Here is a 15564-nt window from a genome sequence, read left to right on the forward strand (position 1 = left end):
AATAATGTGTTGCTGCATTTAGCCAAGTCCATTATCAGCTAGTGAGAAGACTAACCAAAGGAATTAAGGCAAAAAAACTAATCCTAAAACATTTTAATGTAGAAAACAAATTGCCTGATTTAGAAAATTATTTTTCTGTTGTACGGATGGATGTTTTTAAAAGTAGTTTTGGGGAATATTGTGTTCTTCTATAAAGAAGTCTTTGTGTGTATCCTGGTGTGTGTGCAATGATTTAATTAAGATAGGGAAATCTTTTCTGGGAGTATGAAGAGATGTAAAGGATTAGAGGTGCTAAATACATGCATTTGCTACGAAACTAGGGTCAGGTGGATTTATTAGTCAATAAGTAGAGTTTAGAAATTTGCATTAGGAGGTAGAGAGGGACTTTTTTCCCAGCTGTTAAATTTCAATGGGGAGTAAGCCTTTTCCAACTTGAAACAGTTTCATCAGTAAACAATGGAAGGCTGTTAAATTTTATTTGACCTGAAAAGTGAGGCAATTGGTAAAACACGAAGCATTTTTATGTTTTGGAAATATTAAGTTAAAAGGGGCATTGAGGACAATAGAATCGAAGCTGAAAGGGAAAGATGTTGAGCTGAGGTAAGTCGCATTGGTTGTGTGAGGAAAACCTCCTGGGAACAGCTTTGAGATGGGAGAAGGTGTAAAATTTGAATCAGTCATCCAGCCAAGCCAGGAAGATCTTGGGTTTCAGAAAGCATTCTTGTTTCTGAGTATTCGTTGCAATCCGCAACAGAGCAAAAGAAGTCATGTGGTATATCTGTACTAAAGTAACAGCAGTTTTGCCTTGGGTAACATTACTGGTTTTAAACATCTATGTTGTCTGGAAGATATTTACTTATGAGTGACCAAGTGGGTTTCTTTTGGGGAATGTTTTGTAAGACTATTTAACTGCAACTGTAATCTTGTATGCTTAAGTCTTCTTTTCTTCCTGTTAATAAACTTTCCAAATTCCAAAAATGTTACTAGAATTCTTTGCTGAGATCAGTAGGTTACTTCTCATTTTCAGAACACAAAAAAAGGGTTATGATCCATAAGCCAAGTTTCCCGTTAGGATTTGGTTTGTTCAACAATTAACATCTGCTGTGGTCATAATACCATTGTTTCAATGACTGGCTATGAAAATTAATTGGGGCAAGTATTCAATATCAGGTGTTACTACACAAAATGAAATAATGATATCGACATAAGGCACCAACTTTCCTGCTTTGTTGGACTGGAACAGTGCCCCTAAAGCACCTCTCTCTGCCCCCAGGAATGAATGGGAATAGGCAACCCAGGGAACTCTCTACTCACCACACCACCTCATTCCTTCCTGTTCCATCTCTTACCTTGCTGGGAAATTAAAATAAATAAAACAAAGTGGCAACTGGCAGAATGAAGATTCAATTACATTCCACATCAAACATTTGGTGCAGTGGTTAGCATTGTTGCCTCACAGCACCAGAGACCCAGATTCAATTCCCGACTTGGGTTACTATCTGTATGGAGTTTGCATGTTCTCCCTGTATCTGTGTGGGTTTCCTCAAGTTGCTCCAGTTTCCTCCCACAGTCCAAAGATGTGCAGGTTAGGTGCATTGGTCGTGTTAAATTGTTCCTTAGTGTCAGGGGGCAATATCTAGGGTAAATGCATGGGGTTTTGAGGATAGGCCTGGATGGGATTGTGGTCAGTGCAGATTTGATGGGCCGAATGACTTCCTTGTAGGATTCTATGATTCTTTCTCTGCCAACCTCTCTCAATTTGCTAACTGTAATGCAATATTTTCTGCTACTAACCTGGGGTTAAAGTGAATTTCTTCAGGCACATTTTTAGCATCAGTTTCAATTTCATCATTGTCTTCATAATCATCTTGATCATCAGGAATCCGAAACTTGGCCAGCTGGATTTCTGTATCACTCAGACCACCATGAGAAATGCGGGCATAGCCCAACCTAGAATAACAGTAAATATCTACCAGTGAGTTAACTAGTAATATTTGTGCATTATTACAGCAAGTACCTTGATGGACAAATTGACCTGAATTTTAACAGCCTGCTTGCCACAGGAATCGGAGTGGGTGAGGGGCAGAGCATGGGAAGGTCCATTGACCTCAGGTTGGATTTGACAGTTTTGGGATGAATGAGGCTGTAAAATCCTGCTCATTAAGTTAAACTAACAAGGGTAGGAGAGACTTTTTCTTAAAAATTAATACCCAATTTGTGCTGCTTTAGCTGCCTTCATCTGAATGATGGAATGGTGGGTGCTTTAATTTGCCTCAAGTATGAGGAAAAATTCTCCCATCTTTTGGCTAAGGCATAAATTTGGATAATGAAATGAATTATGTGTCTTTCTTCAACAAAACCCAATTAAATCACTCCCAGTATTATTCATTTAAGCTCTCTACAAGTTTTGAAGATTGCTAAGAATTAATTGTTTCAGGATTCCCATTTTACTACATCTGATAATATCTAAAATAATTATATATTCATCTTGGCAGAATAGAAAATAGATTATTGACATATTTTGAAGGTTAACCAATGGAAATCCAGTCATTAACATGTACATCCTGGGATCCAAACTTTCAGTGCCAAGTTCTGGAAACAAGATAATTTGAAGTAAATTCTTTATGCACTTAGAACGTTTGAGAATCTTAGGTTTTGCCTCATAACTTGCTCAAGCTGACTGGTGCCAAAAGGAATATGGAGGTGCTATTCAAAGAGGCATTTTGACTACTCGTCATCTAAGCATCATTTTGATGTCTTGTACTTCTTTCAAGGCAAAGATGACCACATTCATTTTCTGAAATGTTTGGTAGGTTTCTGGTGGCCACATGGATGGACCATTTTATGCCCATAATGTTACGGGACTGAGTTTTGAGTCCTGATGAAGATCTTACAGGCTCTGAGTGTCCATGTGGTGCTTCCATTAACTTCCATGAGACCACACCCCAGACTCCAACTCTGAATAGAATATTAGCTTTGGTAAGAGAGTGTCAGGCATTTTAATTACATTAGTCGTGACTGTGTGGATGGTTGGAATGCTTGCTTGAGTGAGCCCTTTAGTATCTCATATTTTGTTCTACTATCTGATCTTCAGAAGATTTCAAATGCAGCTCAAGTAAAAGTGGTTGCACTTCTTTGTATGATGCTGGTACACAGTCCAAGTCCACAGAACATAGTGGGCATGGCTATTGCTGCATAGACTTTCACTTTTGTAGGTGCTTGGTTCTCCTCCCTCATAGATAGCTGTTTGAAGGCTATACTTGCTTTGACAGCTTGAGAGAGAGTGTGCTGCTGAGAGAAGTAAACTTAAACATTGCAAGTGGATTCAGATCATAAATTGAAACCTTGGGCTCAGATTGGCTTTTCCTGGAGAAAGCTGGTCAGCAAGGTAACAACTAATCTATCACCCACCAAGACGTCAGTTGAAGTTATCTATGCCTTGAAGGCAAACTCGGGCAACAGGATCCATTCAACCGACATCTACCAGAAGCCAGTTAGTCACCCATTCATCTTATGTTTTGACATTTAACCAGCCTCTAAAAGTCACTTATTTTGCAGAATGAAGGGAAAGAATTTTAGTCCTCCAAATTATAGGAGTAAGGCAGTAGACTCATTAAGGGAATCAAGAGAGAAAGAGAGAAACTTGGCAGGAGTGGGATTTGGTAAACTGAGAATTCAGTGCAACAAAAATTGTTTATGTCTGTATGCAGTTGCAGGCATAGGCCATTGTGTGTCATTGTGGACCAACCTGAACCTGAAGCTTTTCTTAGTCATTAGCCATGTTAGAATGGTTAAATCATAGTGTGGGAATTTCTGCGTTCACGATAGTCCAGCAGAAGTACAGTTGCAAGACTTTTTTTAATGCTGACACGGGATGATATCCTACATCTCAAAATCAATACAGAATTGGAGAAACAACTGGAGACTTTCCATACACAGACTGGGGAGAAAATGTATGTTTACTTTAAGATAAAAAAGAACAGCTGAGAAAGAGATATGTTGACCATCTGCTGGGAGAGAAAAAAGACTCTTAAAAGAAATGCAGCAAACTCCAAGATATCTTTTTTCCAATTGGTCTATTAACCCAGATATTGGAAAAGGGCAGGGAGAGAGGGAAATCACAAGTAACACTGCAGCAGAGAGGCAGCAAGGGTTTAAAAAACTAAACAGTAGTTTTGGAGGATTTATCTTTTAGATTGACACCAGAAGCAACTCCTTCTGTGATTTGTGATTCTAAGTTATGAAAGCAAATGATAAAGTTGACATAAGCAGGATGTCATCTTCTTGGAGTAATATTTTGTGTTCCATATCCCATAAAATAACTGGTGTGTTAGTTTGAATCTACATGTGCAAACCACATTTTTTTTATTTCTGTTAAAACCCAGAACCCTTAACATAGTTAAGACATTACACTGCCAAAGTTAGATAGCAAAGTAAGAGTCTTTCTGAGTAACTTATGGACCAATTAGGAATAAATGTGAATAGCATGTTGATTTTACAATTTGTTCCCTTCTTTACAATTTCAGATACTTCATGCAAATAGAACATGCGATGGAACAAAATGTTACTTTGGCAAAGTATGGGGGAAATACTTCAATATATCTCTACACATGCATCAAATAGATTTTGTTATCGCAGAATTCTAACTCACTGGTAACATATAAATAAATTATGTCTTAATTCTAATTTATTTTAACAAATATTTAAGCTTGAACCCATTTGTACAAAATGATTTGGGCATGGTTTTGAAGAGTTCAGTGATGTATTGTGCCATTTTATTCCTGGTCACTGCAAATTTCTCTTCTAGATGGAAATGCAGCTACAAACAGATTGCAAGATTGTCACATATGACATATAAACAGGGACAGCATAGTGTCACACTGGTTAGCACTGCTGCCGCCTCACAGCGCCAGGGACCTGGGTTCAATTCCGGTCTTGGGCTAATGTCTGTGTAGAGTTTGCACATTCTCACAATGTCTTTGTGGGTTTCCTCTAGGTGGTCTGATTTCCTCCCTCAGTCCAAAGATGTGCAGATTAGATGGATTGGCCATGCTAAATTGACCCTTATGTCAAGGGGATTAAGCAGGATAAATATGTGGGGTTGCAGCGATAGGGCCTGGATTGAATTGTTGTTGGTGCAGGCTCAATGAGCCAAATGGCATCCTTCTGTCCTGTAGGTATTCTATGATTCTATGATAAATAGCAGTCACACTCAGTTCTCCAGACAGATTCCAGTCCACAGGTGTGCTGGTTAGGTGGATCAGTCATGCTAAATTGTCCCTTAGTGTCCCAAGAAATGTAGGTGAGATGAATTTGCCTTGGTAAATGTGTGGGATTATGGGGATAGAGTGGAGGAGAGGGCCTGGGTAAAAAATCTGTCAGATTTGGTGCAGACTCGATGGGCTGAATGGCCTCCTTCTGTACTGTAGGAATGCTATGATTCACAATTGTTGGGCAATGATGTTTTTAAATTATGTTAATAATTAACAAAAATGTAAAACATGAAACTAGCAACACTGACCAATCAGTTTGACTTCAGTGGTGGGGATATCTCTGGAAACTATCATTTGGGACAAAATCAACAGTCACTTTGATGAGTACAGAATAATTAAGGAGCCAGTGTGGATTCATCGGGGAAAATCATGTTTAACTAACTTGCTGGAGGTTTTGAAGAGGTAACACTGAAGGTTAATGAGAGCAACGCAGTTGATGGCATTTGATAATAGTGCCACACAACAGACTTGTGAGCAGAATCCTAGCTCATGGAATGAAAGGAAAAATAGACATTTGCATAATAAATTGGTTGACAAATACAGCCATTTGGTTGTTTTTCAAATTGGAGGAAGGTTTGCAGTGGAATTCCTCAGGGGCTGATGTTAAAATCCTTGTCATGAGGATAATCTTAAATTTCCAAAGGACATAGACGTGTTGGTAGATTGGACAGATAAAGTGGCAGATAATGTTCAATGCAGAGAAGCGTGATGTGATTCATTTTGGCAGGAACAAAATGGACAGACAATATAAAATAAAGGGACAAACTCTAAAAGAGGTGCAGGAATAGAGGGATCTCTGTGTATGTGTATATGATGTGAAGATATATATATCCCAATGACATATATGTCATTGGAAATGGCAGGGTATGTTGAGGGAGCAGTTAATAAGGCATATGGTATATTAGATATTATTAATAGTGGCATTAAGTAAATGAGTAAGGAAGTCACGTTGAAATTGTATAAGACACTAGTTAAGCTCATCTGCAGTACTGCATCCAGTTCTGGGTGTCATACTTGAGGAAGGATGCAAAGGCTTTGGAGAGAGTACAGAGGAGATTTCCAAAAATGATTTTAGAGATAAGGAACTCAAGCTATGAGGATAGGTTGGAGGGGTTACAACTGTTGTTCTTGGAGAAAAGAAGGCTGAGAGGAGACTTGATAGAGATATGCAACATCCTGAGAGATATGAACAGGGTAAATAGTGAGGAACTGTTTCCACTCAAGAGAGCATCAAGAATTAAAGGGCACAGAAATAATGCGAGGAAACAACTTTCACCCAAAGAGTGTTTAGAATCTGGAACAAATATCTTGAAAGGGTGGTGAAGGGAGGTTTGATCAAGGTATTCAATAGATATCTGAAAAGAATGTGCAAGATTAGCGGGAAAAGGCAGGTGAGTGAGACTGGGTAAAGTGCTATTGAGAGCATGATGCAGACTCGATGGGCCAAATGGCCTCCTGCACTGTGAAGATAGTTTATTTATTAGTGTCACAAGTAGACTTACATTAACACTGCAATGAAGTTAACTGTGAAAATCCCCTAGTCGCCACACTCTGGTGTCTGTTCAAGGTGCACTGAGGGAGAATTTAGCATGGCAAGTACATGCAACCAGCTTGTGTTTCAGACTGTGGGAGGAAACCAGAGCACTTGGAGGAAACACAAACAGACATAGGGAGAACGTGCAGACTCCATACAGACAATGACCCAAACCGGGAATCAAACCCGGCTCCCTGGTGCTGTGAGGCAGCAGAGCCAACCACTGTGCCACTGTGTGCCACATTCTGTGAAGCTACAGATTCACAAACAATGTGCTTATTCTTCACTCTCATAGATAACTTGTTGCAACATTTGAGGGCAAAATACTGCAACTAACCTTATTAGTCCACGGTACATGACGTACTCGCACCATCTATTTGGATCAGTGTGATCTATATCCTGAAAGAAAAAGAATGATGAAGGAAAATTTCTTTGGAAAGCTGATTGACATAATGAATCTACAAACTGGCCATTTTGTTTTACTCTGGGTTCTTTTAAAGTTCCATTCATTCAATAAACTGCTTAGTGATTTTTCAGTAACTGAGTAATGGCTCAATTTTCAACATAATCTACTGATTCACAATCACATCAACGTACTTTATAGATTTTGCTAACAGACATCCATTCAAGGATGGGAGTTGCTGATTACAAAACAGTCTGACATTGCTATTACCAGCAATGCCTCCATTGCATGAAAGAAGTCAAAACTACCAAGTAATAATTAAAATTAAAATATTAGAACATAACAAACAATTTTTATACCATTCACTTTCATGAATGTGTTCTTACCTTTACATTTCCAATTTCTCTGATCTGTTTATAGTCTCTGGAGCCAGGTGCAGAAGTAATGTAACCCAGAAATATAACAGGCTGTGGGATTTCCTTCAGTAAGTTGGAAATGTATTGTGCCTGCAACTTCCTGTCTAAATCATCCCTGACAAAAGCAAATCAGGTGAGAAAACCTTGTAATGCAAGAACAATCGAAATGTTGAAATCTGCAAAATTTTGGAGTCTTTATGAATAGACAACGGTTCCTGACTCTGTTGTTTCTACTACAATGTGCATGTTTGCAACAAAGACAAGTGCAAGGTTAGGGGTCGTTGTGATGGTCCATCATTTGGTAACATCCATAATTTAGTCTCACACATAAGAACGCAAGACATAGGAGTAGGAGTTGGCCATTTGCTCCATGAGCCTGCTCCACTACTGAATATGATCATGGCTGATTGGATTATGGCCTTAACTCCACTTCCCTGCCTGCTCTCCATAACCCTTAACTCCCTTATCAATCATAAATCTGTCTAACTAAATTTTGAATATATTCAGTGACCCAGCCTCCACTGAGCATTTCATAAGAGAATTCCAAACACCAGCAACCCTTGGGGGAGAAATTCCTTTTCATCACTGGGTGGCACAGCGATTGGCACAGCGATTAGCACTGCTGCCTCACAGTGCCAGGGACCTGGGTTTGAATCCTGGCTTGGGTGACTGTCTGTGCAGAGTCTGCACATTCTCCCTGTGGGGTTTCCTCTGATGCTTCAGTTTGAAAGACAAGCTGGTTAGGTGCATTGGCCGTATTAAATTCTCCCTCAGTGTACCTGAACAGGCGCCAGAGAGGGGCGACTAGGGGATTTTCACAGTAATTTCATTGCAATGTTAATGTAAGCCTGCGTGTGACACTAATAAATAAACTTTTAAATGGGAGACCAGTTATTTTTAAACTGTGCCCACCCCAAATTTAATTTTTCCCATGAGAGGAAACATCCTCTCAGCATTTAATCTATACAGCTTTCTTAGAATCTTGTTTCAAAAACAATCACCTCTCATCCTTCTAAATTCCAATGAGTATAGGCCCAACCTATGCAACCTTTCCACCTAAGACAAACTCCTCATCTCAGGAATCACTTGTGTGAACCTTCTGTGAAATGCTTCCAATGCAAGTATGTACCTCCTTAAGTAAGGTAACCTCTACACAGTACTTTACATGTGGTTTCACCAATGACCTGTACAGTTGTAAAAAGACTTCTGTACTATCATACGCCATCCCAGTCACAGTAAAGGCCAATATTTCACTTGGATCCTTAATTACTTGCTTTACCTGCAATCTGACATTTTGTCAGACAGATACAAGGACACCAGCCTACCTGAAATGCAGCATTCTGTAGTCTCTTTCCTTATAATAATGTACTGCTTTTCTGTTCTTCTTACCAAAGTGGATAACCTCACATTTTCCTACATTATATTTGATCTGCTATATTTTTGCCCACCTACTTAATTTATTTATATCCCTTTGCAGATACTTGTCTTAATTTGCTTTTTTACATGCCTTCATATAGAATCATAGAATCCTACTGTGCAGAAGGAGGCCATTCAGCCTATTGTGTCTGCAATGACAACAATCCCACCCAGGCCCTATCCCCATAACGCCATGCATTTATCTGAGCTAGTTTCCTTAAAACTAAGGGGCATTTTGGAATGGCCAATCCAACCCATGCATCTTTGGACTGTGGGAGGAAACTGGAGCACCCAGAGGAAACCCACGCAGACAAGGGGAGAATGTGAAAACTCCATACAGACAGTGACCCAAAGCTGGGAATCAGACCCCGGACCTTGGCGCTGTCAGGCAGCAGTGCTAACCATTGTGCCACCCTGCTGCCCCAAATCATCAGCAAATGTGCCTACAATACAGCTGGTCCCTTCATCCAAGTCAATAACATAGATCATAAATAATTGAGTCTGCAGCACTGATCCCTGTGACACTCTGCTAGCTAGTTTTCCATCCTGAAAATAATTTATTATCCAAACTCTTTGTTTCCTGTTAGTTGGCCAGTCCTCTATCGATGCTAATATATACCCATACCAAAAGATCTTATCTCCTGCAGTAACCTTTTATGTAGCACCTCATCAAACATCTTTTGGAAATCCAAATACACTGCATTTATTGATTTCCCTTTATCCATCCTGCTTGTTAATTCCATTAGAACTCTAATAAATTTGTCAAACACAATGATCTTTTCACAAAACCATGTTGATTCTGACTGACAGTTTTATGATTTTCTAAATGTCCTGCTGGATTCATGCATTTTCCCAATGATGGATGTTAGACTAACTGGTTTGTAAATTCTGCTTTCTCTCTCCCTCATTTTTGAAGTTCATCACTCACCTGATGAAGGAGCAGCGCTCCAATGCTCATGATACCAAATAAACCTATTGGCCTTTAACCTGGTGCTGTGTGACTTCTTATTACTATTCTTGGGATACCTTTTGTGCCTTCTACTGTGAAGATGAACGCAAAATTTTTGTTCAAAGTTCCTTACTTCACATGTTTCTCATTATTAATTCCCCAGTCTTACCCTCTGACCTATACTCACTTTTGCTATTCCTTTCCTTCGTTTTTTATTTGTAGACTTTTACAGTCTATTTTTATATTAATTGCTAATTCTCTCTCCTACTTCAATTTCTTCATCTTTCTTTTAGCCATCCATAGCTGATTTTTAGAACTTTCCAATCTTCTGGCCTCCCATTAATCTTCACAACATTGTATGCCTTTTCTTTCAATTTAATACCACCCTCAACTTGTTCAGTTAGCTATGAATGGTGCATCCTTCTGGTAAAGTCTTTCATCCTCAATAGAATATAACTTTGAGAGTTACAAAATGACTACCACCTGAAATCTACTGCCCCGTCTGCCATGGAATTGGAGTGGACGAGAGGCGGACAACAGAAATGTCTGTTAACATTGGGCGGGAATTTCCGGTCTTGCTCAAGCGAGGCAGTAAAATCCCACCTTACTTGTCTGCCACCATTGCTCAAATCAGACGTCATACACTTGTAATTGCCTTTACTTAAGTTGCCAACACTAGTTATGGACCCACGTCTCAAACTGAATGTGGAATTCCATCTTGCTTACTCTTGTCTTTTATTTTGAGGCCTTTAATTAATCCTGTCTCATTACACATCATCAGGACCAAAATATTCTGTTCCCTACTAGGTTCCAGAACATATTGTTCTATGAAACTGTACTGAATGTACGAACAAACTCATTCTGCTAGCTGCCTTTGCCAATTTGATTTGTCCAATCAATGTGAAGATTAAAGTCACCCATGATTATTGCAGTTCCTTTCTTGCAAGTACCCATTTCTTGATGCATACTCTGTTCTACTGTGCTGCCACAGTTAAGAGACTGAGGAACTATTCCCACCAGTGACTTGTTTCCTTTGCTATTTCTTATCTCCATCCAAATGAATCTTCTGAGTCAAGATCATTTATCATTATTGTACTGATCTCATCCTTTATGACCAGAGCTACCACACCTTTTATTTTCTTCTGTTCTTCTAGAATGTCAAACATTATTAAACATTCAGGTCTCAGCCTTGATCACCTTGTACTACCACTCTGTAATGGCGATCATATGATACTCACTTCTATTCATCCATCTTGTTACAAATTCAGATGAGCCTATAGCAGTGCTATTATGTACAGAGATATATAAAGGAAGGGACAGGAACATTTGAATTGTTAAATCAATGAGAAAATTCACTTACTCTTCATTGCCAAAATGAGCAACAACTAAGTCCATGAGATTTCCTGAAATATTGACTGTCATTGAAATGGCAGGAGCAAGCTCTCCTTGAGGGGATGGAAGAAGATGATGCATGGATTGAACTATTGGATACCTTGACAAAAGCATTGTCCTAAACACAAGAATTCAGGTTAAGTTAGCAGCTGTACATTCATTTTGGCTAGAACATTGTTAACTATGGAATTATTTGAACGTAATACAAATGTTGAAATTGCACTAGATGTAAGAGTCACAACTTTGACCTGTTCCAAGAACACAAACATCTTTAAAAGTAGCAATAGTACAGTACTGTCATGGCCACATGAGGAGGGGTAAAAACTGACTCCCCTAGGGTACCACTCCAGATCTGGTCGTAACAGAGTTCAGTTGTGAATTTAATGAGGACGTGCTCTGCCAGGATTGCAGGAATCCCACTATGTTCACTTTCAGATTATAAAGAATTAATCAGACATGTGTTCTGAGTTTAAATCAAAGAACAAGATGAGTTTATTGACCCAATTTCTCAAATTTAAAACAAAACTAGATAAAGCATATTACCATCATATTCTTGGCTATAAACCCTTTCTCAAAGCTGGAAAAGAAAGCTACTGTACTCCTCATTGCCTAAAACAGAGGGACAGAGAGAGAACAACAGGTGAAGGTCAAAGTTGAGAGATGCTAATTGCTATGATAGGGGAGTTTCACAGTAACTTCATTGCAGTGTTAATGTAAGCCAACTCATGACACTAATAAATAAACTTTTAAAGAGACAGCCATTAAGTGATATAAAGAATAAAACAGCTTCAAAACATTAAGTGAAAAATGAGGAGAGTGAAAGGAGAAACTGGCAGGAAAATTCAGTTCCCACACATGTTGTAGAGTTAAAACTATAACCATTTATAAGTTCCCTGTCGGGAAGTGGGTTTCTGCAGTACCAGATAAGTCTGCATCCCAAGTAGGCACACTGGGGAGAGGTGCGGAAGCTTCAAGTCTAGGCGAATTGGGAAGACAGAAAAGGATGCTTCAGGAATCCAGGAGGAGAAATCAGACACTGGTGGTGGGAGGTTGGAGGCCTCATGGGGGAGATCAGAATCATTGGTCCAGTCGCAGAGTTGTAAAGAATTTGTATCCATCTTGCATGTTCCATCCTTCACAATTGTAATCACTTCTGTTAAATCACCCCTGTTAAATCACCCTGTAATCTTTCTTAATAAAATCAGCTGCAACTTTTGTTTCTTTCTTTGTATTTCTATTTCCTCATACCAGGCAGTGAATTTCTGCAGTTTTACCTTTATTGCCTCAATTTCTTTCCTATAGTGTAGGATTCAAAATGGCATAAATACTTCAACTGTGATCTTACTAAAATTTTCAATAGATTCACCATTGCATTTCAACTGTTATATTCTATACTTCTTGCCATAAAAGCCAGTATTCCATCAGTTTTTAACTCCTTGCCAACATTCACAACTGATTTTAATCTCATTAACCTGAACTTTCAAATCTTTCAGTTCCTCCAGCCTTACTTTGTTTGAAATGTAATTGTTACTTTTTGAAAACCACAATGTACAACCAAAAATCAGTGGCATGGAGACTGACAAGAGGTTGAGAGGCACCAAGAGAAACAGGGTCTTTCCCACAATACAGAACAACAGGACCATTGTGTATTGTGCCTGTCTAAAGGAGAGGAAAGAGGTGAAAGGCATACCAGGATCTGTGAGTGCAGTGATTCTGGAGGAATGTTGGGTCCAGAACTTTCTAGAGAATCAGGATGTGAGGGAAGATTTCCATTCTAATTTAGAGAACACACAGATCCCCTGAAGCTTGCTTTGAAGTGCAGTTAATTCCTGTAACAGCTTTCCCGAAAACAAGACTCTCTGAACTGCTCTAAGATATATGCTCACCTTTTATCAGCTCATTCAATCTCTGAAAATACACTAAAGAACAAAGCCAGATACTTTAAATGATTATGTAGTGATAAAGGGCTAGAAATATTGTTTTATGAATGCAGGGGTTGCAATTCATGACCTGCCCACCTCTTTTGTCATGGAGATTGACACACACACAAATTTCATGCTGCTTCCTCATTTAAATAATAGGAGTGTGCAGCAAAACACAACCTCTGCTGCTGCTTGCACACTCAAGAGGATGCAAGGCCAGCATATATTATATTCCAGCTAGCCTGCTGCTCTTCAGGGCAGCTTGTCCCTCTTCAAGAAATACGATGTGTTTAATATACGATACCTTTAATTGTCACAGAGAAAGTGGTCAACACAATTCTGCTCAGTTTACAGAGTTGTAGTAACATTTATAGCAGATGAGGGCCCATCTCACCTGCCACCCAATACGCTAAAGTGAAAATATTCCATCATCTGCTCAATTCAACAGAAATCCACCTTTTTCACACCATAATAATTTTGACTGTAATGGTCATCAATGAGAATAAAAGTAGAAGAAAATTCAACAGTTAATCAGACTATTCAAAACCTGAAAACTAAGTAATAAATAAAATACTACCACCAATTACTAGAAGAATGTTTATCCATTGTAAGTTAAGCCAGGGATCACTCAATCATTTAACTCTAAGATTATAAATTGAGATACTAACTACCCAATTTCATATAGAGTTACCATTATAGACTTACCCCCAGGTGTGATCTTTCGTACTTGGACCAAAATCCATGTAAAAACCCAGTTTCTCTCCCAGCCACATGGTGAGATCATTATTTCCCAGAAATGGCTTGGAGGCATCACTTTCCAAAATGGTTATAAAATCAGCACCTATGAAGATCAGAGTGCAGTCAATAAGGTTAGAGGCTCCACTGTTCACAACTGAAAAATGACACAACCTTGTCCACAAAAAGGTACTAAAATCTTCCTTAATTTACTTTAAGACAACCATGCTTTCAAGTAAATGAAATTGGTTTTATTAAAAGCCCATATATAACTATGTAACTCAGGTGTCAATATCACAGTTGTTAACACCATTTAAAGATAGCCCCTTAAAACAAGGCAGGCAACTGTTGCTGAAGATGACTGATAGTAGTAGGCAGACTTGGCGGAGTAGGGAAGCTTTGGAAGTATCCCTCTCCGGATATGTCTGCAATGCTGAAGAAAAGTTCAATGATCTCACAAGTCAATCCTAATTCATTGGGGTGAATTTTCCCGTTCCACTCACCACAGAAAACAAAGTGGGTGAGGGGTGGACCATGGAAAAATCTGTTGTACTCAGAAGGGATTTTCCAGTTTCAGGATGAGCATGGCCGGAAAACTGCACCCATTGGGTGGTGTTTAATCCTCTGCACCTGTAAGACTGTAAGAAATAGGAACAGGAGAAGGCCATTCAACCTCTCGAGCCAGCTTCACCATTCAACAGGATCATGGCTGATCCAACATTCCTCACATCTAATCCTGCCTTTTCCCCATACCCTTGATTCCCTTACTGATCAAGAATCTATCTCAGCCTTAAATATGCACAAGTGCTGCGATCCTACCTTCTCACCTGCCAGCTGATGGGCAAGGCAGCAAGATCATGAAAGAGCCAGGAAATCGGGATCGTGTGCAATTTCTCACCTCTCATGATCTTACCAGGTGCAGATACCAGGCACAAGGCTAAATATATTATTTAAATGAATTTAAAATCTAATTTGAGTGTAATTAGCGAGCCTGGGACAGAATCCTCCAGGCTCACTTGCCTCTGTCGCCTCACTGGGGAAGGTTTTCTCTGACAAAGATCATATATGGTGTTCATCAAAGGGGACTAGACATGACAGCCTTACCAGTAGAATTGGAGGGCATTGAGGTCAGGCACAGGGGGGTGCCCCTTCAGCAGTGCCAGCCTGGCAATGGCAATTGGTGGGGAGAAGAGGAGTGACCTGTATAGCAACAGAGACAGTTACAGATCTCTGCTGTTCTCAAAGCACAGGAACCTACACACGCGTAATGGTGTCCCCTGCTGCTATCAGCCAGCTTTTGGGTGATCTATGCTCTGCCACTCCCCCTACTGATGAATTTCAAGTTCATTGTGTTTTTTTTTGCCAGAACGTGCTAAGATTCGACTTTGAAGTCACCCAAAAAAAAGGCTTGCATTTCTCCCATTTTGACACTCATTTGGCACTAAAAATATTTTGGGAGGATCAACCCAAAGGTCACTACCCCCATTACTCTCTGTTGCAAGGAGTTCCAAAGGCTCACAACCC

The 15564-nt window shown here is 39.5% G+C and overlaps 1 protein-coding gene across 2 annotated transcripts in view; it reads right to left on the bottom strand.

Annotated features, from left to right (window-relative positions):
• The window catches only part of LOC145342290 (PGAP2-interacting protein-like), a 99660-nt gene that overhangs the window by 4660 nt on the left and 79436 nt on the right, over positions 1-15564 (bottom strand). For both annotated transcript variants that reach the window (XM_080187733.1, XM_080187743.1), the window contains exons 11-15: positions 14011-14146; positions 11352-11501; positions 7597-7741; positions 7145-7206; positions 1795-1950 (exon numbers count right to left, since the gene is read on the bottom strand). In XM_080187733.1, the coding sequence (XP_080043859.1) occupies positions 1795-1950; positions 7145-7206; positions 7597-7741; positions 11352-11501; positions 14011-14146 (649 nt within the window). The remainder of the gene's footprint in view (positions 1-1794; positions 1951-7144; positions 7207-7596; positions 7742-11351; positions 11502-14010; positions 14147-15564) is intronic.

Source organism: Carcharhinus amblyrhynchos, chromosome 1 (genome assembly GCF_965287045.1).
Source record: "Carcharhinus amblyrhynchos chromosome 1, sCarAmb.v2.hapA, whole genome shotgun sequence".
Lineage (NCBI taxonomy): Eukaryota > Metazoa > Chordata > Chondrichthyes > Carcharhiniformes > Carcharhinidae > Carcharhinus > Carcharhinus amblyrhynchos.